Source organism: Elephantulus edwardii, unplaced genomic scaffold, assembly GCF_000299155.1.
Source record: "Elephantulus edwardii isolate Elephantulus edwardi_28Jun2011 unplaced genomic scaffold, EleEdw1.0 scaffold00374, whole genome shotgun sequence".
Classification (NCBI taxonomy): domain Eukaryota; kingdom Metazoa; phylum Chordata; class Mammalia; order Macroscelidea; family Macroscelididae; genus Elephantulus; species Elephantulus edwardii.
In genome coordinates, this window is record NW_006400124.1 from 1,355,483 (window position 1) to 1,382,039 (window position 26,557).

The 26,557-nt window shown below is 54.4% G+C and overlaps 1 protein-coding gene across 1 annotated transcript; it reads right to left on the reverse strand.

Moving 5' to 3' along the window:
- Nucleotides 1-2,144: 2,144 nt before the first annotated feature.
- Nucleotides 2,145-23,445, reverse strand: ANKRD24 (ankyrin repeat domain 24). Its single transcript, XM_006902162.1, has 21 exons — nt 23,407-23,445; nt 22,520-22,606; nt 22,289-22,419; nt 22,120-22,208; nt 17,943-18,007; nt 17,429-17,486; nt 13,837-13,907; nt 13,581-13,687; nt 13,277-13,464; nt 12,801-12,838; nt 11,659-11,739; nt 11,434-11,541; nt 9,741-9,779; nt 9,552-9,650; nt 9,060-9,132; nt 8,770-8,888; nt 7,115-8,641; nt 4,319-4,486; nt 2,765-2,890; nt 2,432-2,497; nt 2,145-2,222 (listed from the first exon to the last, which is right to left on the reverse strand). Exons 1-21 carry the CDS (start codon nt 23,443-23,445, stop codon nt 2,145-2,147), a joined length of 3,357 nt encoding a protein of 1,118 aa, XP_006902224.1.
- Nucleotides 23,446-26,557: the final 3,112 nt, after the last annotated feature.

Sequence of the window (26,557 nt, forward strand, 5' to 3'; positions counted from 1 at the left end):
TTGTTTTCTTAAGGTTGAGATGTAATCCATACTGAAGGCTGCAGTCGCTGATCTTCTGCAGCAAGTGCTTCAAGTCCTTCTCAGGATGACCCACAGAGCCACCTCTCAGTGAGACATGGCCACTGAGTGGGACACAGACACGAGCCCCAAACCCACTGACTCTGACTCACAGAGACCCATGGGGTTCTGCGGCTTTAACCTCTCTGCTAAGAAGAGACTGCCCAACAGTCAGTTAAGGAGCACCGAGTAGATTCAAACCCCTGACCTTTGGGTTGGCAGCCCTCATGTGAGGCACTTTGCCACCAGGGATTCTTCTAGGGACCCGCGAGTTATTCACCCATGGAATTTCCTTTAAGGACGCAGACCCACCACTTACCAACCATGGCCCAGCTCCAAACTATCATGAGAAACTTCAAGGCTGGGGGGCAGCCCCTACCCTTTGGGATTCTCCCAGGATGGAGATGCCAAGGACATAGTGCAGAGCCTGCCCTGACCACCCGAGAAACCCCCAGTGAGAAACTGGACACACATGGATTCCTACTCACAGCCCTGCCTCCCACCCCCTCAGCTGGAAAGATCCCAGAACCCCCAGGGGCTTTCAGAGGTGGCAGTTGGCAGGTCAGGTAGGCTGAGGGGGAAGCTGCAGCTAGGACTGTGTGGGTTGAATGATCACAGGGCACACAAGTGCATGATGGGAGCCTGTGTCAGGACCCCAAGGCTGCTGTAACAGACAGGCCATGCATGGAAGGCCAGAACACACAGGAGTTTAATCTCTTGCTGCCCGGAGGCCAAAAGTCAGGATTCAGATCTAGGGGAGGGTGTCTGCTCTCAGCATCTGTGAGCATCCCTGGGAGATTTCCACATGTCTGACATCACTCCTTTCCTGGATCTAGAGGTTCCCTTTGCAGGACCTGTGTGCAGAGGCTCCCCTCCTGACCTTTCCTCCTTGATGGTACAGGTGCCCCCTCTCTGCATGATTCTCTATAATCTCAGGCCACATCCCAGGGAAGCCCCTGCCATCAGCCCAGGGGAGTGTGGGATTAAGGATGTTCCACCCCACCCTCAACCCTTTCATACCTGATTAACCTCATTGTGGTGACCATTACATAACAGCCGAACCACCAAGACTCCTTACTCAGACAGCTGACACATATTTCCAGGGACACAATCAATCCATGACACTATCTTTCTGGAAAACGCTGATATTTTATTTGTCATGGCTTTTTTGTTCTCCCACTTTCATCGTGATTTTTTTAACAAAATGCCAGGCAATATGCTTTATCAGCATGACCGAGTTTTAAGTGCCCTTTAAATCTTTGCACGCTGTTTTGTGTTCTCTCAGAGGTGCCTCAGAAGACAGGCCTGGCAATCCACTTCTGAAAGCTCTGAGCCACTGAAAACCCCACGGAGCACAGTTCCGCTCTCACACACATGGAGGCGCCGTTGGCTCAACGGCAGTTGGTGCACAGCTCAGGTCACTGCTGACCCAGCTGGACGCAGCATACTGGGCTCTCTGCATGGTGCCCACAGAAGGACAGAGTTTTAACTGGACACCCCACGCACACCCTGCACTGCTGCCAGCCAAACAAGCAACCATTCAAGTGTGCTCAAGTGCCTTGGAAGTAAGGCCTGGCAACCTACTACCACAAGAACCATCCACTGAAAACACTACGGTGCCCAGTTCTACTCTGATGCACACAGAGGCACTGTGAGTTGCAGCAACTGGTTTAGTCTCGGTTTTTTACAAATTCATACTCCGTCGCCTCACGTCACCTCAGACCTTGCCTTGCATGCACACCCTCCCCCTTGCCCACAGAGGGTACCCAGCAGGTGGGCCACATGCTTTGCTTTCAGGCTGTGGGCACAGCGATGTTTAGTCCTGGGTTGACTTTGGTGACAGGTGGAGGAGAAGGGGAGGTGCTCACAGACTCTCCGGTCAGTTAGGGGCCAGGTGGAGGTGCAGTCAGGTTAAGATGGCCAGGAAGGGGCTCCACAGTCCCCCTAGCCTGGTCCCAGGTGTGAATGGGCAGTGCACAGCCCTGGGGCCTGAGTGGAGCTGATCTGCGTAGGGCTCAGATGGGCAGAGACACAGGGAGAAGGTGTTGGCGCAGAGGCCCCCGAGGAGGGGCTCCCATGCACCGTCTTCAGCGACCCTGGGCTTGGAGCCTCTGCATTTGCAGAATCTGGCTGAGGATTCGCTGCACGTCTTCGTCCATCTGGCCCTGGAGAAATGGGGAACAGAGGGCTTGGGGGTCCTGCCCTGGACCACCCCATTCTTCTCCTTCCTCAGCCTTGATCCAGCCAGCTCACACAGGTAATGAACCCAGAAAAGTTTCAACAGGCTGAGAAACTCTCCCAGGATCAAGCGGACCCAAACCAGACGGGCACCACGTCAGGGGCCAGGTAGTAAAATCACCTCCGTGAGACTCACCTGGATAGCGTAGAGCAGGTGACTCCGGTACAAGGCCACCACGGCACTGTGCTCCCTGGCAGCCTCCTGTGGGAAGGATAGGAGTGCTCAGGAGTGCTGACACCCCCAAGACGTTCCCAAACACCCTTGTGCACTCAGACCTCACATTTGCTGGTACACATCAGTGCAGTGGTATTGCTGCCTGTTGCTGAAATATGGAAATATTTCTGCCCTGGCCTGAGATGTGTGCCCGGCTCCCTCCTGGACCCCATGCTGGACTGGGTCATGGGGAGTGTTCTGGCCACTGGACCCCACTCCTGGCTGTACCCCAGCCCCACCCAAGGCAGCCCTCACCTCCAGCTGCTGCTGCAGCGCCTTCACTTGTTCTCTCAGAGCCTCCACCTCAGGGGTGGCCGGAGTGGCTGGCTGGTCCTTCAAGGCTTCCTTAAGGCTGAACACCTCCTTGGACAGCTCGGTGATCTGTGGGAGAGGGGCAGGGAGGGGCCTCAGTGGCTCCTGGGCCCAGGTATGGGGAGGATCTGCTATTGACAGACACAGTTTCATTTCAGTGTGTGCTTTCAGCCGCCTGGGAAGAAAGGAACTGATTCCATTTCACAGATGAACAAACTGAGACTCAGGGAGGTTAAGTCATTTTCTGGAGATGTCTGACCCCAGCCCAAGTGTTCAACAGCAGATATTCAGTAAAGGCTTGTTATTATCACTAATACAAAGGCCAGACTTTGAGCTGCTAATGGAAAGGTTAACAGTTCGAAACTACCAGTACCTCCACAGAGGTAGTGAAGGGGGGAAGGAGGTTATCTGTCTCCCTCTGGGAACGATATGAAGCAGTTCTATTCTGTCCTGTGGGTCCCTGTGTATCCAAATTGCCCTCATTTGCACAGGAGATCTGAGATTCTCAAGCAGAAGCAAGTCTGACCCTCAGGGAACACTGGTCAATGTTGGCCAATGGTATTGATCACTGGAGTTGTTATTACTGCCATCAAGTGGGTGAAAGGCAAGGACGTCCATCAGCACCCTACAGTGCACAGGGCACCCCACCCCAGAGGGGGGTCCAGCCCCACATGTCACAGGACTGAGACTGAGAACCTCTGCTCTCCATCAACTATGGGACACTTTTAATGCCACTTCACAGAAGAGGAGACAGGCCCAGAGGTGAGATGCTCACCCAATGTCACACAGTTAGGCAGGGCTGGGCGCCTTGGCCATAATGTCCCCCCACCGTCCAGTGGATGCTGTGGGGCCCTCTCCCCTCTGAGAGCCTTGTGGGTTGTGGGAAGATTAAAGGGACGGTGTGCAGGGAATGTCTGGCCCAACAGAGGCTGTTGTCACCACCATTGTCATGGAAAATGGTCCCAGAAGTCATGGCCAAGTGGCTGCCCCTCTCTGTCTTCAATTTCCTCAAATCAGGACAACAAAAGGACCTCTCTTATGGGAACCCAAGGATTCATGAGCGAACCTAAAAAATCAGCCACTGAAAATCCCCACAGATCACCTCTACTCTGACACACGGGGTCGCCATGACGCTGGAGTTGACTTTGTGACAGTCACCGATTTTAAATAAAGTTGTATTGGCACAAACCATGGCCTTTCATGATCAGGCTCATGTCTTCACGTGTCAGGGTGGTTTTGAGTGCACGGCACATGGTCCGGCTTGCAATCGGCTCTCAGTAAATGTCACTGTGGTTACACTGAGCAGTCAGAACAGTGACTTGTGTGTCAGACTTGCTCAGTGGCTGCAGCTGAGTCTCCTCCCTTCTTAGTAACCTCAGTCTCCCATCTGTAGAATGGGTTGATTTCCCAAGTCCTTTTTAGATGGGATATTCTTAGAGGCTCCCATCCCAATTTAGCAGGGTCCTCCATCTGGAGCGCAAGAGAGGGGCCACCTACCTTCTTGTCCTTCTCCTTGGCCTTGTCCAGGGCCTCTTGGGCACGGCTCTGGGCCTGGCGTGCCCTCTCGGCCTCGGTTCGAAGCCCCCTCAGCTGCTGCTCCGCTGTGGCCAGCTGGGCCTCGGCCGCATGCCGCTCACTCTTCATGAACAGCGCCTCCCGCTGCACCTGCAGCTCAAATCACACGCAACTCAGGACACCTGGGCTCCAAGGACGTCTGGATCCTAAAGATGACTGAACCATCAGGTTGTCCAGACTCCAAAGATGTTCCTCTATTTTGGCCCAAAAGTGTGAAAGTCCCACTGTTTGAACCCCAAGACCTGACAGAGCCTGACTGTGAAAGTCCTGAATTCCTCTTGATATTTCAAACATCAGACCCTGCAAACTGTGAGGTCTAGGACAAGTGACTTAACCTCCTCGGCCTCAGTTTCTTTATCTATAAAATGGGACAACTAATGGTCCCACCTCCCCACTTCATAGGTGGTTATGAGCACAGAGCGAGCGAGCTCTCAGAAGTCACACAGGATGGTGCCGGGTGCCTCATCAGAGCCACATTCAGGCTGGTGACAGTGACACTGGGCCACTCATCCTGGCGGCCTGATGGCATTTCCCCTGTTACTGGTGTGAGAGTTTGTGAATCGCTTACAAAATGAAAGGAGCAGAGACAAAAAGCAGAATGTAAGAAAGGTTGTCATTTGCATTTTCACCAGCTGAAGTGAATCTGGAAAATGATGGCTGCATTTTCACGAAATATCAAGACTGGAGCAACAGTAAGTCTACAACATCTGATCCTGGAGGAAACTGGCTCCAGGGCAGTCAGAAGGCTGGGGCTTCCAGCTGGTGTGGACAAACCCCACACACACAGGCGCCCACCATGCTGACCAAGGGACAGTGACCCTGCGGGACAGAGCATGGCCCACAGGGGTTCGCAGCCTCTTGCCTGTGCAAGCCAACTGCCATGGCCTCCCACGGAGCAACTGGTGGGTCTGAACCACTGACTTTTCAGTTAACCGTTCAATGCTGAACCGCTGTGCTCCACAATAGCAAAGCAACCTACACCCGTCCAGCCAGTTCTAGGTCATCACGACGTGCTGGACAGAGAAGCGATTCTGCACAGGCCTCCCAGGCTGCAGCCTTGAACCAGCGGACTCCACAGGATCACTGCTCGCTTCCAACTGACAATCTTCCCACTAACAGGAAGGTGTCTAACCACTGCACCACTAGGGCTCCTTGCAGGAATCATTAAAAAATAAACATCTAATCTGATTTTTTTAAAAATGCTAAACTGATTACCCAATCAAGTCAGACTTAAAAAATTTGCCCCCAAAAGAAGCTATGTCAAGGAAGGTAAGTCTAGGAAAATAAAATGAAGACAGGTTTTAGATGGCAAGCTCTGGGAACGAGGCAAGAGTTTAATTAGTAAAAAGAGGTGCTCCTGGGGAATCAGTCAACGTGACTAGCATTTATCGAGCACTTATGGTGTACCAAGGAAGCTATGGTGACACTGTGGAGAAGGAACTGCACTGTAAACCTAAAGGCAGGCAGTTCAAATCCACCAGCCGCCCCACAGGAGACTGTGAGCCACCTCCTCCTCGGTGATTACAGCCTCTGCTAACACACTGGAGAGTCAGCTGTGATAAAAACAAGGTAAGATTTTTAGCTGATCTTTCTGTATCAGGGAGGTATGGTGGCTTAGTGCGTAAGGAGTTACACTGTTAACCCTAAAAGCAGGCAGTTCAAATCCACCAGCTGCTCTGTGGGATAAAGGCAATTTTCAGCCTGAGATGGACGATTTATGACCTCTGAAGCTCTCCCACGGTCAGTTCTTACTGGACAGTGCAGACAACAACAATGCCACACCAGGCACAGTCCCAAATGCTTCTGGTAAGCAGCCCCTTTAATGCTTGTGAGAGAACTGAGGACCACTGACCTCCACGGGGTGTGTGTCGTCAAGCTGACCCCCAGCAGCTCCACGTGACAGGACAGAACTGCCCCAAACGGCTGTCGAGACTGTAGTCACTACCAGAACAGACCGCTCGGACTGTCCATTCAGAGCTGCTCAGTGGCTTTGAACTGCCAGCCTTATGGTCAGCAGAGAGTTGCTCACCCATTGCACACCAGGCTCCACATCCCTGTTGTTGGCACACGGGAATGGAGACAACAGAGAAAACGCTTTCCTGACAAGAGCTAGTGAATGCCCACGGATGAAAAGAAATGCCAGTGGTTTCAATTCGATTTGTTTGTTTGTTTGTGTGTTTGTTTGTTTTAAGAAATAATTTAAAAATACAAGTTTACTGTCAGGGCCAAAAAGTACTTCCTGGGCTAAAAGAGAAAATAAATGAGCGTCTGAATTCTCCAGGGAAGAATAATGAGATGACAGCTGCTTAGTGTCAGTGTACCTCTTTCTGAATGTTTGGAGAATTAAAAATGACCAGATCATTAGAACAAGGGCAAAACAGCTGGCCGGGAGCAATCACCAGGTGGAAGTGACCAACAGACACAATAGCCAGTGAGCAAAATAGCAGAGCCCGAAACCAGACCATGACCCGTCCTGTCACAGCGCCCAGAGACCTGATGGAAGAGGACAGACGGTATGTTCTCAGCGGTAGGCACGTAAGATGCTGTACAGAGACCAGAAAAAGGAATCACAAAAAACAGCAGACTCTGAGTAGCCGGTAGGTAAACAAGGAAACCCTGCTGGTTCAAACACGCAGGTGGTCAGCCTGGCTCAGCGTCAGCTGTCTGTGAGTGGCCTCAGCAGTCATCCCTGGGCCTGTCGGAGGCCGTCGTGCTTACCTGGAAGACCTCGGCGCTGGTCTTCTCATGGCGCCGTCCCAGCTCCTCCAGCTGCCCCTCCAGCCGGGCCACATCGGCCTGCAGCGCGCCCACCACCCGCTCGTGCTCCGAGCGCGCCACGCTGCCCACGCGCTCCCGCTCCAGCTCCGCGCGTAGCCGGGCCGCCTCCTTGCCCGTGGCCACCACCTCCTGCTCCAGGCTGGCCGCCCGGCCCCGCAACTCCAGGGCCTCCTCCTGCAGGCGGTGATGCTCGGCCGCTGGCACCGAGGACTGTCGGAGGGCCTCCGAGGCCTCGCGCAGCTCCGCCAGGCTCCGCCGGGCCTCCTCGCAGGCTGCGCCCAGCTCAGCCGCCTGCGCCTCGGCCACGTCCCGGGCCTGGCCCAGCTGGGCGGCCGCTGCCCGCTGCTGCTCCTCGGAGGCCGTGGCGGCGGCCAGTTGCTCCCGCAGCACCTGCAGCTCCCGGCTCTGCTCCAGCCGCACCTCGTCCTTCTGGGCCAGCTCTGCGCGCAGACCCCGGGCCTCCTCCTCGGCCAGCAGCAGGCCGGCCCGGGACTCGTCCAGGGAGGAGACGGCCGCCTCCAGCTCCCGGAGGCGCGCGTCCCGGCCCCGGAGGTCCTCTCGGGCCTGCTCCAGGGCGGCTCGCAGCTGCGCCACGTTGCCCCCGCAGCCGTCGCCGGCCCCACCGCTCTCGGCCTCGCGCACCCGCTCGCGCAGCCGGCCAGCCTCGGCCTCGGCGGCCTCGCACTTGCCGCGGGCGGCCTCCAGCTCCGCAGCCGCCTCGCGCTCCCGCTGCCGGAGCGCCTCCTCCAGGCCACGGATCCTGGTCTCTAGCTCTGCCTGCAGCTTCTCTGAGGCCTCCGCGGCACCGGGATGGAGGAGGGGACCCGCGGACAGTGTCGTGGTCTCAACCGCTGTGGCCTTCCCGTCTGTGTTCTGTGGGCCTGTGAGCTCTGCCTCTGTGGCCCCCACTCCATTTTCTGTCATCTCTGGTGCCACCTTCGTGGTCTCCTTCACCGTGGCACCTGTTCCTGTGGCCTCCACCCCCGTGGCCTTTCTCTCAATGGTCTCTGGCTCCTTTGGTGCCTTCACTTCAGTGACTTCAGTCCCCATGGCCACTGTTGTTTCCTCAGCTGCAGATCCTGAGTCCTCTGTTTCTGTGGTCTTGGCCTCAGTGGCCTCCACCCCTGTGGATGCTGGTTCCAAAGTCCCAACCTCGATGGTCCTGTCTCCTCCAGTCTCCTCATCTGTGTTCTCAGCTCCATTCACTTTGGATTCCAGGCCGTTCAGCTCTGTGCCGGCCAGCCCGTTCATGGTATTCCTGGTTGCTTGGCCCTTGCCTGTCCCTGCCACTGCCTCCTCCTCTCTGAGGGCCTCCTGGATGTCCCGTTGCCCCAGCGCCCGCAAGGCCTCGGCGTGCTGCCTGTGGAGCTGGTCAAACTCAGCGCGCAGAGCGTCATAGACAGCCAGAGGGATGACCTCGGCCAAGCTGCTGGCCTCCTCCTCGTCCTTCTCGAAGTTCTCCAGGATCTAAACAGAGGGTAGTCAGGCAGCAGGTGACTGGCCATGGGGACGTAAGATGGGCTGTCCACACGAGCCTGCAGACTCAGCCCCAGGCCCACCCCGAGCCCAGCACCCCCAGGCTTCTGTCTCCCCACCTGCACTTTCTCCATCAGCTCCTGGTTCTGTTTGGTCAGCGTGGCCACCTGGTCCTGCAGCGACGCCAAGAGCTCCTGGACTGACGGGCTCACTTGTTTGGAGAGCAGTGCCTCGGCCCCTGGGGAACACAGACTCAGGCCGCAGGGGAACAGGCTGGGGTGATGGAGTGAACCACCCAGGCCCTGCACACCTCCCCCACAGCTCCAAATGCTGCCCCACGTGTGGTACACATCCCAGGACCCAGAACAAGGGCAGGCAGGAGGAGGGAGTGGGGGTGGGGGAGGCTCACCTGGGAAGTCAGGCAGCTCCCCCTCTTCATCCTGCAGTGTGGCCACGTCATAGCTGGTGTTCTCACGCTCGTTCTGGGGTGGTGACAGAGACCAACTCGGCTCTGTCCCCTGACTTGTGTGCTTCAAGAAGGGCCCATATGTGTGTAGTAAATGTATTTGTGGGTGTGTGGTGTGTGCAGTGGGTAAGGACTCAGCCGCTGACCGAGCGCCCTGTGATTTGAACCCACTGGCTGCTCCTTGGGAGGATGTGGTCATCTGGAGCTCTGGAACCCTCTGGCCAGTCCTCTGTCCCACACGGTCACGATAGGGGATCTACTTGCTGCCAGGGAGTGGTTTGGTTTGGGGTTGTCTGTGCGTGTGTGTCTGAGTGGCAGTTAGAGCAGGACAGTGCTGCCTGTCTGCTGCCCGCCTTGCTTGGTCCACAAGCCCGTGTGCCGCTCGGCCCGCCTGGCCCCCAGCCCCAAGTCCCTGTCCCTGGTCCCCCGCCACACCTCCAGCAGGGACAGTCGGCTCTGCAGACTCTCCACCTCACGCCCCAGGCTCTCCTTCTCCTCCTGCTTCTCCACCAGCAGCTGCTGCAGCTCCTGCACCTGGGCAGGGGGAGGGTGATGGACACTCAGCTGGCCCTGCGAACCCCACAAGGAGGCGACACTGGGACTACTCCCCCACCTCCCACCTACCTGTCTCTCCAGGCTGTGCAGGGAGCTGGCCTCTGGCTCCTGTGATTGAAAGACGGGGAGGAGGTGGGATTCTGAGCTTGGCTCCTGCCCATCCACCTTCTGCTTCCATATCCAACATGCCCACCGAGCACCTACTGAATACTCACCCATCTACATGTCCCCCGAGCACCTACTGTATACTCGCCCATCCTCAATACACCTACCAAGTACCTACTGTATACTCACCAACCTCAACACACCCACTGAACACCTACCGAATATACTGAATACTCACCCATCCACATGTCCCCCGAGCACCTACTGTATACTCGCCCATCCTCAAGACACCTATCGAGCACCTACTGTATACTCACCAACCTCAACACACCCACTGAACATCTACTGTATACTCACCCATCCACATGTCCCCTGAGCACCTACTATATACTCGTCCATCCTCAATACACCTATCAAGCACCTACTGTATACTCACCAACCTCAACATACACCCTGAGCACCTACTGTATACTCACACATCCTTAACACACCCAGTGAGCACCTACTGTATACTCACACATCCTCATGTCCCCCGGAGTGCCTTCTGTATACTCACCCATCCTCAATACACCAACCGAGCACCTCCTGTATACTCACACATCTTCAACGCACCTACTGAACACCTACTGTATATTCACCCATCCTCAACATGCCCACTGGGCACCTACTGTATACTCACCCACCCACATGTCCCCACTGAGCACCTACAATATACTCACCCATCCTCATGTCTCCATGGAGCACCTCCTGTATATTCACCCATCCTCAACATGTCCACTGGGCACCTACTGTATATTCACCCATCTTCATGTCTCCATGGAGCACCTACTGTATACTCATCCATCCTCAACAGACCCACTGAGCACCTACTGTATACTCACCCATCCTCATGTCCCCCAGAGCGCCCACTGTATACTCACCCATCCTCAACACGTGTGCCAAGCACCTACTATATACTCATCTCATGTCTCACACCCGTCCAGTCCCATGTGCCCATTCTGAGCACCTACTGCATACTCCTCCTAATGTGCTCACCAAGCACTTACTGTATACTCACCCACCCTCAATAGGTCCACTGAGCACCCACTGCACGCCAGCACTGCTCCACGACTCACTCAGACCATAGAAATATTGAGCATCTGCTGTGTGCAGGGGCCATTCCGCCTACACACTTGCTCCTCGTTGCTCACCGAGCCCTCACTCCATGCTAGACGCCTTCTACACACACTTATCGTAAGTACTTACTGGAGTCTGCTGTGTGCCACACTGCTCTGCCCTTGTACTCAGTCCCTGGTGTTTACTGAGTGCTACTGTGTGTCAGCCACTACTGGCTCACACTTTCATGAACCAGAAAAGCTGAGACAAGGGCATGGGTGAAACAAACGGGACTCTGAAGTGAGGGAGTTGCAATTTAACATAAAGTGGGATGTGTATGGCTTTCTGAGCCAAGTCCCTAAGGAGGGGAGGGAGGGGCCACGCAGGGGTCTGGGGAAGAGCAGAGCAGACAGAACACTCTGTCAAAGGCCCTGAGGCAGGACCAGGCCCAGAGGGACAGCAAGAGGCCAGCATGGCTGAGCAAGGAGTAGGGGTGCTAGGAATGGTGGGGGTCTTCCCCTAGAACAGCGCACACCCAGGCTGGGCCCGGGCCGCCCCTCACCTCCAGCTTCCTCCGCTCCTGGTGCTGCTCCAGGCCCCGGATCTTCTGAAGCAGACGGCCTCGCTCCTGCCGCAGGCGCACGATCTCCTCATAGGCCTCTCGGTCATCCTGTCCCCCACCAGAGACCATCTCGTTTAAATGAGGCCAGAGGCCTGTCCTGCCCACACTGGAGCCAGAGTTCCCTCTGACCCCTTCCTGGGTGTTCCCCCTCTCAGGGTCTCTCACCGGCATAGGGATGCTGGCAGGGGGCTGGGGTGCCTTCCGCTTCTTGGAAGTTCCTGGCTTTTCACGGCTGGACACAGAATTCTGATGGGGTGGGGGGACACATGGGGGACCTGCCAACCTCCCACCATATAGACCAACCAGCCAGCCCATCCCCACACTGGCTTCCTGTGCAGCTTAAGTGAATCCTTTCCTCCCCCAGCCTCTCCTGCATAGATGGGCACGTGACAATGCCCTAGCGCTTCCAGATCTCTCTCCCCTCTGCCCTTCTTTGCACCTCAGCATCATCCCTAGTGGGACCTAACTGTCCACATGTTCCTTTTCCTGTAAACCGAGGTGTTGCAGAGCTGAGACAAGCACAGAGGCCAGGCATGCCTCCTCCAGAAAGCCTTCCTTGATCGCTTCAGCCCTGTCCTGAAGATGATTAGCCGAGTCACAAACTGTCCTATCATGCAGCAAATAGGAGGTACCACTTCCCTCCATCACTGAGCCCAGCCTCAGATCCAGCACCATCTCCCGGGATTCTCACCCAGCTGTGGGAGTGTCGCTGTGGACGCTGCTGCCACCTGGTGGCCGTGTATCCTGAAGGTTGATGTTCTACGCTATACAGTGCCCTATGTACAACAGCTCTGAGCTCTATCTTGAGCCAACTTCATTGCCAACTTCATTGTCTCTGACACACTTACACACACACACACACACCACACACATACACAGAGTCACTACACTTACACACACACACACAGAGTCACTGAGTTTCCATATTAGAGGTCTCAGCCTCAGTTGCTATATCTGCTAGTCTACTCTAAGTGTGTTCTATTGTACGTAGGGTTTTTGAAGGCCTGTTATTTCAAAAGTGGAAGGCCAATCCTTCCCAGTCTGTCTTAATTTGAATGCGCAGCTTTAGAAGAGTATCTGAAGGACAAGCATTTTACAGAAAGGGATAGATGAAGGCAGCATTCTTTCCAAACCAGACTTTCCAGGTATGACAGCCCTGGGTGGGGCAGGGATTCCTCTTTTCCCACAAAGCTTGGGGGGTGGGGGGGGGAGAGAGAGAGAGGGTGTGTGTGTGTGTGTGTGTGTGTGGTGTGTGTGCAGGGTGTGGTGTGCACAGAAAGACTTGTTAACTGCTTAGGGCTCCATACCTGAGATGAGGCCTCGCCTGAGTCATCCTCTGGGAGGGAGGGGAAAGAAGGAAGCAGGTCAGGCCCTCTGCTCTGTGGAACCCATTCCCAGCCCCAGGGAGGGCTTTAGTGAACCCCTGGGACTTGGGGGGGACTCTCAGTTTCCCACCTAAGAGGACTTTAAAGCCAGGAATCCACCATGTAGGCAGGATACTGTGAAGAGCGACCTTGAGCTCTCAAAAGGGAGAGGACCAGGGTGGTGGGGCACCGATACTTAGGAAAAGGAAGGAGTCAGGGAAAGGATGAACCTTCACAACACGGTGGACTTTATGTTACCCTAAATGTTCTAGGGTTCCTTGAAACTACTCTGAATATGATGAGGGGAGCCATGAAACCTCCTATAATGCAGCAAATTGGAGGTACCTTGAAACTCCTTACAACTGGGAGAAAGGAGGGGATTGGGTGCTTGAAACCACCCAGGGGCGGAGCCTGCGTACCGCTGGGGGGTGAGGGCCTCGGGGCCGCCTCCTGCAGGAGCTGTAGGATGAGTTTGTCCCCCGCGAGGGCGCCATAGTGCGAGGCGTCCTGGCCGAGGGAGTCGGTGATGCCCGGCTGGGCACCGCCCTGAAGCAGCACCTCCACGGTTTCGGGGCTGGCCGCTTCACAGGCCAGCATCAGGGCTGTCCTGCTGGGGGAGGGAGCGAATGAGGGGGCGAGGACACCCTTCAAACCCACTTTTCCTTAATCAGAGAGGTCAAGACAACTGTCCTAAGTCGCACAGCACGTGGGGCATCAGCTCACCTGCCCTGCAGGTCCCGGTCGTTCACGGCTGCGCCCTGCTGCAGAAGGAGGCGACACAGGTCAGTGTGACACATCTGAGCCGCGAGGATGAGGGGTGTTGCACCCGACTGATGTGGAAGAAAGGATGAAATGGGGTTGTGAGTGGCCCACCTGGGAGATGTGACGCCTAAAGGCGGCCCCTGAGCTCCATCCCACCATGGCAGCGCACAGCTCTGCTGGCTTCACCCCTCCCCGCCCCCAGTTTCCGGAGGCTCACCCGATCTCGGGGGTTCAGATGGGCTTTAAACGAGCAGAGTAATTCTGAGCAGGAGAGGCAGCCTCCAGCCGCTGGTCAAAGAGAAAAGGGAAGCAGAAAGGCCAGTGTTATTCTCTGGATTACCTCTGCCTAGTTCAAGCCCTCTCCTTCACAAGCTCCTCTTCCCCGTGGGGCATCAATGATGAAGGCATGAGTCCCATTTCACAGATGAGGAACCTGAGGGCCCAGTGGACCCCTGGACACCCTACAAGGTCAGAAGTACAGCCTCCACCCCAGGTCTTTCCATGTTGTGCCTTTTGATATTTTCTCTCTTAAGGTGGAACTTAAAGCTTTGCTACCAAGCCGAAGGTGGGTGATTTTCATCTGTGGCCCTCGGGCCAGGTTCAAATTGTTTTCCTGTCAAACATTCTTCTAGGTGGTATAGCACTGGTCTGTGCGTTGCTGTACAGAGGTAACATGTTGCTGTGATGCTGAACACTGTGACAGTGACGTGCCAATCATGGTAATGGGCACCCATGGTGGACAGTGTTGGCTGGAGCTTCCCGACTAAAACAAGCCTGGAAGCAGGAGCAGTATCCACTTCTGAAATGGCTTGCCTCCAGAAACTCTATGTACGAACAGTGCTCAGGCTGTTCATTCATAGGGTCGTTATGAGTTGTGTACGACTCGATAGCATCAAACAACAACAACAGCAAGGTGGAACTCAAGCTCATTTTCATGTATTTCCCACTTTGATGCAACCAGCCCTTATCATGTGCCCATCCAGTGGCCAGTAAGCCAATTCTGACCCCATGTGCTGCTGGGTAGAAGTGGACTCCACAGTGCTTGGGCTGGGTTTTTTGGGGAGGGGAGGGGATTTTTCTTGCACGTTTCATCGTCCGTTGAGTGAATGGTTTCCCAGAGATGCTGTATTAGGCCATTAGTCACAGCAGCCACATTGCAACAGCACTCTTCCTACTTCCCCCTTGTGAATCTCATTTCCCTTGCTCCCTCTGAGCCTTCTCTCTGGGAAAACACCATGGTCTTGATGGTTGTTCCAAGAAATGACTACACCCCTTGTATTCTTGTTCACCTAACGAGCCTGTCCACTACTGGGCTGACTCCTGAGCCACAGGCTGAGAATAGTCCAGGCTCAAAGGGTGACTGAGGGCCACAGTGGCGGGGTTCCATCAGCCTCTGATGATTTTGAGTGATGAAAGCCACAGAGGTTTTTATGGCTGTAATCTTCTGCAAACAGATTGCCAGGCCTTTCTTCCAAGGTGCCTCTAGGGAGGGGATTCTGACTGTCGGTCAGGATCTATCGGTCAGACTGTCAGGATTCTTGCAGTTGGTCAGCCAGTGCTTACTAGCTCGCACCACCAGAGACTCCACTGACTTGACTGACACCTACTAGGTGTCAAGCTTTCATACGGACAGTATTAAGGTTTTTTTTTTTTTTTTACAAGAGAGACCCGGCCTTAGGCGCACGGGGCAGGCTGCTGGGTTTTGAGCCAAGGGCTGGGTTTTGAAGGGGAAAGGAAGGGGGCTGTGCACTTGCAAAGGCCCTGAGGTAGGAAAGGATGAGGTGAGGAAAAGGAAGTTTTGTATGTCCTAAACTTCAATGAGGGAAAGGGACATGACAGGAGGTGTAGCTGGAGAGGTCAGTGGGTCCTGGCCCTGAGGGCCCTTGAAGGAGGTGACTGGGTCAGGGAGTGTTTTAAATAGCTGAGTGAGATCATCAGCATAAGATGACTTGGAGAGATTTCTTTTAAGCGTGGCTGATGGTGTACATTTTTACTCAGAAAGTACGGAGTCAGAATGTACGGTTTAAGAAGACGCTGAATACTTGCTGTACAATGGAGAGGCAAGAGGCCCAGTTCTAACAAGCAAGGAGGAGAGAAGAGGGAGCAGCAAACCTCATGGCCACTTCACTACACAGCAAGTACTCAGTGTGTTGACTGGAAAAATAGCTGCTTCGTGTCAGTCAGACTTCCCTCAATATTCAGGGATGCAAATTCCGAGAACCCCAGAGGCCACGCTCTTATCTGGGCTAAACAGCCTCCTGCCTTGAGCCTGATCACACAGCAGCCAGAGAGGGACCTCTTTGGCCCATTTTTTAACTGACTTATCAGTCCTTATTTTGGTAGAGGCCCTGTACTATTCTGTAAACTTTTGTTATGGGACCCTTGTCTGAGATAGTGTTGCCAAATGGTTTTTTTCCCAGTCGGTAGGTTTTCTTTTCACCCTGTTGGAAAAAGTTTTTTATGAGCACAGTGATTTAATCTTTAGAAGGCTCCATTCAAAGGGAGTGCTGGTGGCCTAAGGGCAAGAAGCTGAGTTGCAATCCTGAAGGTGGGCAGTTCGAATCTACCAGGTGCTCCGCTAGAGAAGGAGGGGCAATCTCCTCCTATGCTAGTCGGATCCCATTTGATGGCACACAACAAATATTTTTTAAAAAGAAGGCCTTATTCATCAATTTTATCCTCTCCTGGTTGTGTCCAGACCCCTTCAATCAGCATGTCAAAGGATTCATTCCACACAGTCCAGGAAACCTCCCAGGAGCTTCTTGCATCAACCAGATCGCCTGTGGGTCTTGTTAAGCTGTAGATTCTGTTTCTGTACATTTTGAGCAGAAATGCACATTATCAGCCTCGCTTAAAAGAAATCTCTCTAAGTCATCTTAAGCTGATGATCTCACTCAGCTATTTAAAACACTCACTTCCCAGTCACTTCCTTCAAGGCCCTCAGGGCTGGGGCCCACTGACCTCTCCAGCTACACCTCCTGTCGTGTCCCTTTCTGTCATTGAAGTTTAGGACATACATAACTTCCTTTTCCTCACTTCACTCTTTCCTACCTCAGGGCCTTTGCACATGCATGTCCCTCTGTGTACTTCTCTTCCTTTCCCCTTCAAAACCCAGCTCTCGGCTCAAAGCCCAGCAGCTGCCCCACGCAACTAAGGCCGGGTCCCTCTGGTTAAAAAAAAAAAAATCTCAATACTGTCCGTATGAGAGCTTGACACCTAGTAGGTGTCAGTGAAGTCAGAGGAGTCCCTGGTGGTGCCTGGCACCGTATTATTTGAGGCAGGTCTAAAACTCAGGAGCTGGCATCACTAGGTGGCAGCATACGCAAAATATCAGTGTGCTTTTGGCTCAAACTCCAAAGTGCACACAAATTCCTTGTTTCCAAAAGAACAGATGTTTCTTGGGTCGTTTATGAAAGCCATGTGCACCTCGCAGGCACAGTGGACGGGTGCTGGGCTGGGTTCTGGCTCGAGTGGGTGGGTCCTTTCGGCCCAGGAGGGAATGTGTTGACGATGGACAGTTGGCAGCTTGATGTGTGGCCATTCTCTGGGTGTTCCCAAAGGAACTTGAACTCAGGATCACCTCCCAGCTCAGACCCAGCACGCAGTAGGCTGAGCGTGGCTTTCCCAGGCTGCTCAATGAGGCCTGTGTCTCCAGGGGTCCCGGGCATTGCACCTGAGCCCCAGGGTGTGGTACACAGGTGCTCGGTGGAAAAGGGGTAAGAAAAAGGGAAAGGTTGTGAGTGGGTCTCCAGGCTCCAGAGTAACCCCCACGCCTCGCCCCATGGTGGGCAGGGCAGGGCCGCACCCACCTGCGTGATGCAGAGCTGTCCACCCGCTGCTATCTGTGGCGTCCACCACGCAGGAGGCCTGGGGAGGGGGGCAGGAAGAGGAGTTAGGATCATCCCTCCAAGCTGCCTGCCTCTCCCAGGACCCCCACCCCACCCTGGGCTCTGCTGTACTGAATTCTCCTCACCTGCCCCTTCCTCCCTCCCATCCACCTGCTCTGTGGTGCTCATCTCCTGAGGGATCCCTCCACAACATCTGTTTTCATGAGAGCTGTCATGACAGGAAAGAGCCTGGAGGCAGCTGAGGGCTAGGGGAGTAGCTGAGACCTCTAAGATGAGCTGAGGCTAAGAGTCGAGCTGGGGTTGAGGGAGGAACTGGGGCCCAGGTCAAAGCCAGCCTTGAGCGTGAGGAGTATCTGGACACCTGGGGAGTATCTGGCTGCTCAGGGAGTGGCTGGGGCCCAGGAGGATGAACAGTAGCTAAGATTCAGGGAGTATCTCAGGTTCGGGGATTATCCAAGACAAGAAAGCCAATGACCTGTAGCAGCTGCTTCAAGCACTGGGGATGCCCATACTTGGCGGCCAGGTGGAGGGCATTGTAACCTGAATGGAAAGAAGGAGGTTATGGGGTGCCAGAAACTCAAGGTGTTCCCAGCTGCTCCCCAAGTCTGTGTCAAACATTCATGATGCCTTTTGCTGCACCCGGCAATTCCCCAGACTCCAAGGATTTCTCAAAACCTCTTTACTCCTTGAGGTTGGAGACCCTCCACACCATAGTCTGTGTCCGACAAGCCCACCTCAGCCAAACTCACACCCACCTATTTCTCAAGCTCCAATTACTCCCCAGGTCCCCAGCTGCTTCACATGCCCAACCACAGTCAATCCCCAACTGTCCATCGTCACATCGTCACACCCCACAGCTGTTCTTGCACCCCAGCTCATCAATGTACCCATGCAGTTCTATGTGCTAGCTATGGCCTAGTCACTGCTACTCGACAAGCCCCCGGCTACTCCCTAACTAGCTACTGCCCATCACATGAATGCTTCAGATCCGGCTACGCCCCACACCTACTTGCCTCTGTGTCTGAACCATGCTTTTTGGCCATATCTTCTATCTCAGTGGGACTCTCAGGTCCTTGGCTAAGTTATGCATCCGGATTTTCTTTTTTGTCCCAGCTATTCCCAAAGCCACTGCCCTCCAGTCCAGTCCAGCTATCATGACCCCACAGCACAGAGTAAAAAAGAGCTGTGAGCCGAAGAGGATGAAATTGAGACTCTTGACCAAATCTTGCTGTCTGAAATTGACCGAACATGCAGTCAAGATGCATCCATGATCACTGGTGACTGGAACGCAAAAGTTGGAAACGATGAAGTAGTTGAGAAATATGGGCTTGGTAATAGAAATGATGCTGGAAATAGAACGATCAAATTTTGTATTTTCAATGATATAATCATTGGAGACATCTTTTTAAACACCACAAGTGGCGACTTTACACATGGACCTCACTTGACGGGTTGTATAGAAATCAAACTGACCGTATCTGTGGAAGGAATTGTTGGAGAAGCTCAATATTGGCATCAAATTTGGCCAGGGGTGGGCTGTGATACTCATGTGCAAGTTCAAATTGAGGCCAAAAAAATTAAAACAAGTCCAGGAGAACAAAAATATAACCTTGATCTAACCCATCTGAATTTCAAAATAATATTAAGAATAGGTATGAGTTACATGAAGAGAGCAAAAGGTTATTACAAAGACAGAGAAGAAACAACAAATCAAAATAGATGTCAGGAGACTCTGAAAATTGCACTAGCATGTCAAGATGCCAAAACAAAGGAAAAACATGCCGATGTAAAAGAGCTGAACAGATTTCCAAGGGTAGCTCAAGAAGACAAAACAAAGTTTCATAACGGAATGTCCAGAGAGCTGGAATTGGAGAATAAAAAGGAAGAACTCGCTCTGCATTTCTCAAGCTGAGAGAACTAAAAACAAATTTAAGCCTTGAGTAACAATATTGAAAGATGCTGTGGGAAATACCAAGAATGACCCAGGAAGCATCAAGAGAAGATGGAGGAAATACAGAGTCACTGTACCAAATAATAACAGACTGAGACTGAAACATTTCAGAAAATATCATATGAGCAGGAGCCAGTGGTAATGAAGGAGGAAGTTTAAGCTGCCTTAAAGGCATTGGCAAAAATTATAAGGCCCCAGGAATTGATGAGACACCAATTAATTTGTTTTAATTAATAGTTGCAGCCCTATTGTGCTCACCAGTCTATGCCAGGAAATTTGGAGGCCAGCTGTCTGGCCAACTGATTAGAATAGGTCATATCTGTTCCCATTCTCAAGAAAGTGGAAACTATTGAACAAAATCATTAATATCACATACAAGCAAAATACTGCTGATGAGCACAAAACTGGCTAGAACAGTACATAGAAGAAATCCAGAAGTTCACCCAAGATTTAGAAGAGGCTGTGGCACCATGGATATCATTGCTGATGTCAGAGAAATCCTGGCTGAAAGTAAAGAATACCAGAAGAATGTCTATTTATGCTTTATTAACTATGCAAAGGCATTTGACTGTGTGGATAATAACAACTTATGGCTAACATTGAGAAGAATGGGAATCCCAGAACACTTAATTGTGTTCATGTGAAATTTATACTTGACCACATGATTTTAAATTTGGAAAGGAGTGTGTCAGGGTTGTATTCTCTCTCCATACCTACTCAATCTGTGTGCTGAACAAGTTATTTGAGAAGCTGGACTCTATGAAGAAGAAGGTGGTATCAAGATCTCAGGGAAACTCATCAATAATCTGTGTTATGCAGATGACACAACCTTTCTTGCTGAAAGTGAGGAGGACTTGAAGCACTTGTGCCAGAGGATCAAAGAATACAGCCTTCAATATGGGTTGCATCTCAGCATCAAGAAAAAAAAATTCTTACCACTGTACTGACAGGCAAAATTACGATAAAGACTGAAACTGTCAACAGCTCCATCTTACTTGGATCCACAGTCAACTCCCTTGGTGCTTGCAGTCAAAAAATCAGGAGACATATTGCACTGGGAAAATCAGCAGTTAGGGACCTCTCCAAATTGTTGAGGAGTAATGATGTCAGTTTGAGGACTAAGGTGCATCTGATTCAGGCCATGGTGTTTTTAGTCACTTGCTATGCATTTGAAATCTGGGCAATGAATAAGGATGACAGGAGAAGAATTGATGCCTTTGAGCTGTGGCATTTAAGAAGAGTGCTGAACACCCCATGGACTGTCAAAAGAACAAACACATGTATCTTGGAGAAAGTGCAACCTGAGTACTCTTTGGAGGCAAAGATGATAAAGCTTTGCCTCACATACATTGCCAGAAGAGGCTGTTCCTTGGAGAGGGACATGATGCTCAGAAATGCAGAGGGTCAGCGAAGGACAGGAAAACCCTCAACCAGGTGGACTGACACACAACGTGCTCTAGTGTGTTAGGAAGTGAGAGGAGGGCACAGGAAAGGACAGGCTTCAGATCTGTTGTTCACAGAGTTGCTGTGGGTCGTGCTTGAGTCAACAGTGCCTAACAACAGGACAGAGTAGAACAACCCCAGAGGGCCTTCCAGGCTGTATGTCTTTGCAAGAACAACTTGCCACATCTTTCTCCCATGGAGCAGATGGTCAGTTCAAACTGCCCACACTTTGGATAGCAACACAGCCTTACCCACTGTGCCACCAGGGTTCCCTTGCCCAGAGTGCCGCTGCCCCAGCTGTTCACAACCTCAGGCATCCCTCACCTCCGCTTGTTAGTCTCAGGACCCTAGATGCTTCCTAAACTCAGATATTCCCTGAGCCCAGTTTCTCCTTCAAATTTGAGGTACTTCCTTAGTTTAAGAAACTCCCCAGATCCCAACAACTTCCTTATCCCAGGGGCACCTTAAGACTCAGTCTCTGCCTCTGTCCCCACAGCCCCAGGGCTGGCTCTTGTCATAGCCTCTGCCTCCTCACCCAGGAGTAGCCAGGTAGGATTTTGTGACACTCAGCAGGTACAGTGTTTGCCTTCTTGTCAGTTGGTGGTTCGTGGGCCCCTGTGCTGAGCAAGTCTGTCCTGCTCCCTACAGCACCTGCTCACGGTTCTCTGCTTCACGTTTTGGCTATTCTCCTGCTCTTCCACCTTTTGTATAAAGCACATTCAGAGACTACAAACCCAGACCCTGCTCTGGGGCAAGTTCTGACCAGCAGCCTCTGGTTTCCGAGACAGCCTGACTTTCTCCCCCTGAGAGCTGGGTGGATTTGAACCACTGACCTCTCTGTTAGCAGCCCAATGCACTGTTCCACCAGGCTGCTTTCCTAGACAACAGGAGCGTGTAAACCTAACTGTTCACTGGAAGCCTGATCGTCCATGTGGCTCGCTTTACGGACACAAGCACTTTGAAGCTCACCTTATCTCCGAGGCAAACCTAGGCGAGCCTAAGCCTCAGATACTCCCTGCAGATACCTCCTCTGCCTCAGCGGGCCCTCAGACTCAGGTGCACCCACAGCTCATTGACTCACCTGCCTTGGTGCCAGCTCGGGGCCCCGAGCATGTGCACAGCAGTCCCTGAAACTTCCTGGGGTCAGGTAGGGAACGGAAGGGCTCCCCCTTTGTCAGCAGGGCCTGACTGGACCCTGGGGCACCTGGTCTGAGTCTCTCCCCTGGTCCCCCCCTTCCCAGGGCCCAGCTGGCAGTACCTGCCCCATCCGTGCTCATGACATTGGCACCCTGAGCCAGCATCACCTCCAGGCAGCTGGCTGCACCCCTCATGGCTGCCAGGTGGAACCTGCAGGTCAGAGGTCAGGGGTCAGACACTGGGTCATGTCCATCCCGCTGTAGTCTGGTGGTCCGGGGATGGGCACTCACGCGGACTTGCCCTCGGGGTCCAGCTTCGTGGGCACCAGGCCCTTGCGGGCGATGAGGGCGGCCACCCGGGGGGCATCGTCACTGTCCACGGCCTGCAGCAGCCGCTCGTCACTCTTGCCCCAGTCCTGGCTCTGCGGGCACACCCAGAGCACGTGGGCCCAGGTTGGCCGCTGCTCCGCCCTCCCTCCCCCGGGCAGGGGCTCCGAGCAGGGCACCACCCCGGGCACTTGCCTGGCGCCTGCCTCTGGCCACCGGCTTCGGGATGGGGCAGGGGCCGCAGGGCGGGCAGGAGCCCAGCTCGGTGGGGCTCAGCCGCAGCTGCAGGGAAGGGGCTTCTGGGCACGCGTCTAAGACAGAGTCCCCAAGCCTGCGGCCCTGGCACCCGGACCCAAGTCCACCATCCCAGCTGCCCATCCCTGACCAGCCTCTCTTCCCAGAGGGGTCCCCACACCCAGGCCCAGCCTGGTTCTCAGCAAGAAGTCAGCACCTCAACGACGTCTCCACAACGCTCCAAACGACAGCCCAGAGTTCCTCAGAGAACCCCAAGAAAGAGCCCTGGCAATGCCTCCAAGAGCCGTCCTTTGTCACCTTTCCATTCCTTTTTGCCCCTGAAATGCCACCACTGTCCCCAAAGTCCCAGGCCTGTCTGCCTCACTCCATGCCCTGAAGCACGTTCCAAAACCTCTCCCCCAAATTCTAAGCCGACCCCCAAAGGAGCTCATTATGTGCCCAGGAGCTGTCCCCAAAAATGTCTTATGACTTCATCCCTCAGACTGTTCTCCAAACGTAGTATCTCCTCCCCAGAACTGTGCCCAAGTGTCCTCCACTAGGTACGCGCCACTGTCCTCCGAAATTGCTCTCCCATGTCAAGCTTCCCCAAAAGCTGTCCACCAAATGGCTCCACCTGTATCCAGAACCGCCCCCTGCCACCCTACCCCAACCTCCCCGCATTCTTCTAAGTGTCTCCATATGACTTCCAAAGGGTCCCCAGCCTGCACCCTGTCCCTGCCCGGGCTCTGTCCCTGCCCGTCCCCCCTGGCCCGTCCCCCCCACCAGCCCGTCTCCCCCGGCCTGCCCCCCCGCCGGCCCGGCCCCCCTGCCCATCCCCCCCAGCCTACCGCGAACGAGGCGGCCGCGCACAGACACAGCTGCTTCATGGCGGCGGCGAGCGCGGGCCCAGGCGGCCGCCCTGCGCTCGCTCCCTGCCCAGCTCCGCTCACCGGCCGCCGCCCCGCCCCGCCCCCCGGAGGCCCCTCCCCCCGGGCCGGGGGATGGGGGGTGCGGGCGGGGGAGGGAGAGCGGCAAGGGCTCCGCGCTCAGCCCCCACACACGGCAGCCGCCCGACCTCCGCTGGGCCCGCGGGCGTCCACCTCCGACCAAGCCGTGTCACCCCGCGGGGACCCCCACCGGCCACTGGGCCTCAACACGCCTGCGAGTCCGGACCCCCCGCGTCTGCCCGCTCATTCATTCATTCTCTCCCCATCCACCCACCCAGCCACTCATCACCGTCCACGCCGGTCCACCCAGGCCTCTCCTCACCGCTGGCCCACACACACCTTCATTCATTCACTCCTTCATTCGTTCACCCGCTCATCTCCAAGTTTGCTTCCAGGGCCTGACAAGCTTGAATTGGAGCCCAGCGCCCAACCCCCCACCCCTTACTACCTGTATGACTCGCCAACATACTTACTGGTCTTGGACTTCATTTTCTCATCTGTGAAATGGGTTTGGTGGCAGGACCCACCACACCGGGTTACTGGGATAAGAGCTGCCCGGGGACCCAGGGAGGAAGCAAGGGAGAGTCAGGAGGGAGCAGAGGGGCTGTCTGTTTCAGGGGGAACCCGAGGAAGCTGGGAGGGGCTGCCGGGAGGAGGACAGAGGAGAAGGGGGTGGTCCGCTCTGTGGGTGTGCATGCAAACTCACCGAGGTGGGGAGACAAGGGCGAAGAAAGAGATTAGGCCTTTTCCAAACTCAAAACTAAGAGCAGCGACCCTGTGGATGGCTGGGCAGAGGTCTGAGCCCAGATCGGCCACTTTCCAACCTTGAGCTCTGAGTGGTGCGATGGTTAAAGCATTCAGCTGCTAACTCAGAGGTCAGTAGTTCAAGCCTGCCAGCTGCTCCATGGGGGAGAGAGACGTGGCCAGCCGCTTCCAGGAAGAAGCCAGGGCAGCTCTGGGAGGGGATCCATCTGACGCCAGTGGGGGTGGTGCTCTGGCCGTGGTGTGATTTCATGGGCACTGTGCCCTAGGCCTCAGTCTCCCCACTGATAACAGAAATAGCATCACAACATAGCCTTTCTCCCAAGTCTCCCACCCTGGTGTGGTGCCAGGTCTGTGCACTGTGGACTGTTGGTCAGCATCTCTATTCTCACCACTCCACACCTTTCCCCTGACCACGGTTGTGACAAAAAATGTCCCAGATGTCACCCAAATGTCCCCTGGGAACAAAACGGCCCCGAGTGAGAAGCCCTGGGTTAGGTCAGCCCCGTGAGACTGGGTCCCATGAACTCCTGCCCTCCTGCTGACCTAGGACCCTGCCCACACAGTGAGAGGTCAAGGTAAGGGGAGAGGAGGCGACACAGATGCTGAGGTGAGCCGGTCCACACTGAAGTCCACACACTGAGGTTTAAGGGTGAGGGGACACAGAGGCTGAGGGGCCCCCAGCTGACCTAGGACCCCCACCCACTCTGAAGTCCACACACTGAGGTTTGGGGGGGGGGCACAGAGGCTGAGGGCCCCCATGGCTCGCGGCACCTCACCAGTGGGAGTTGGTGCTGGTGGCCTTGGCTCAAGCTGTTCCAGACAATGAATGCAGGCCAGTCCCCTGGGCCCTCTGACATGGGGCTGCACCATCCCATCCGGCCATCCTGGGGGGACACCCTGTGCTTTTCAGGGCTAGCAGCATCTCTGGCCTGCATCCAATCACAGCTTCACCCCCAAGCCAGGCCAACTCAGAAGCGGGCTAAATGTCCCCCGGGGGGCACAATGGCCTGGGGGAAGGTGGGCAGTGGACAGAACAGCGGTGCTAAGATTACAGCCGGAGGTTTTACACCGCTTTTGAGCAGTGGGTGAGGGGCAGGTACCCAGGGATGGGCATGTGGGGAGATCCCAAAGGCTCCTCCCCCCTGGCTCTCAGAGGTTGGCAACCCTCCTGCCTCAGGCCTCTGATTTCCAACAGCCCCCCAACCCATCCTCCTGGATACAATGCAAGCTCAGAACACGCACTGTGTGTGGTCCCCACACCTGCGCCAAGCACCCCACCCTCTGGGGCTCCGGCCACACCCTGGAGTCACTTCATCTCCCTCTGTCTCTTCCTACCACCCAATCCAACAGCCAATCCCACCAGCGCCCAGAGCCCACCATCCCCAGACCCCTCCCCACCCTTGCCTTCTCCAAGCCTCCCCACCAAAGCCCCACTGCCCACTGTTAAGTGCTGTCAAGTCGGAACTGACTCACGGCTGACCTTGCAGCAGCCTTTCATTTACAGCAGGTTGTAAATCAGCTTTTCATTTACAGCAGATTGTAAATCAGCCTTTCATTTACAGCAGGCTGTGAATCATGAGGGAGGGGACTGCCCGTCTTTCCTGCACAGAGCACTTGGTGTGTTTGAACCTCCTGCCTTTGAGACTGGCAGCAAAACTCCTGCCGCGAGGCCCCCAGAGGTTCCTTCACTGCTGACTAGTCAATCCCACCCCGTAGCGCCCAGTGGAGCAGGTGGGTCCGGACCCTGTCCTGGGCAAGGGGCCTTACACAAGCTGATGGCCCGCTCTTTCTCCCAGGAGCTGCTGGGGAGTTTGAACTGCCAACCTTAACCACTCTCTTCAGGACAAACCCAATCCCAATCCACTGCCCTCCTGTCCGCTGCCTGCGTGACTTGGGGCAGAGGAGAGCTGCCCACAGCGCTTCAGAAGCGGACACCACACCTTTCTCCCTGGGGCTGGTGAGTGTGAAAGGCCAATGACCTCGTGAGATACGATCTGCTTAGCAACTTCCACAGCACGGCCATCTGCAAACTCAGGCCCCATCACACCCAGGCCCCCCACCCCAGTTCCATACAGCTTGAGACCAGAAGTGGATTCTCAGAGTGTGTGTGTGTGTGTGTGTGTGTGTGTGTGATGAATTTATTATTCTTTTTTAAAAAATTGATTGTATTTCCCTCATGGACTTTTTTCTCTCATATTTTTTAATGGTTGGCAAACCATCTACAGAAAAATAATATTCAGAGACACTTGAACATTATGTGAAGTTCATGTTCAGTGTCTGTAAATAA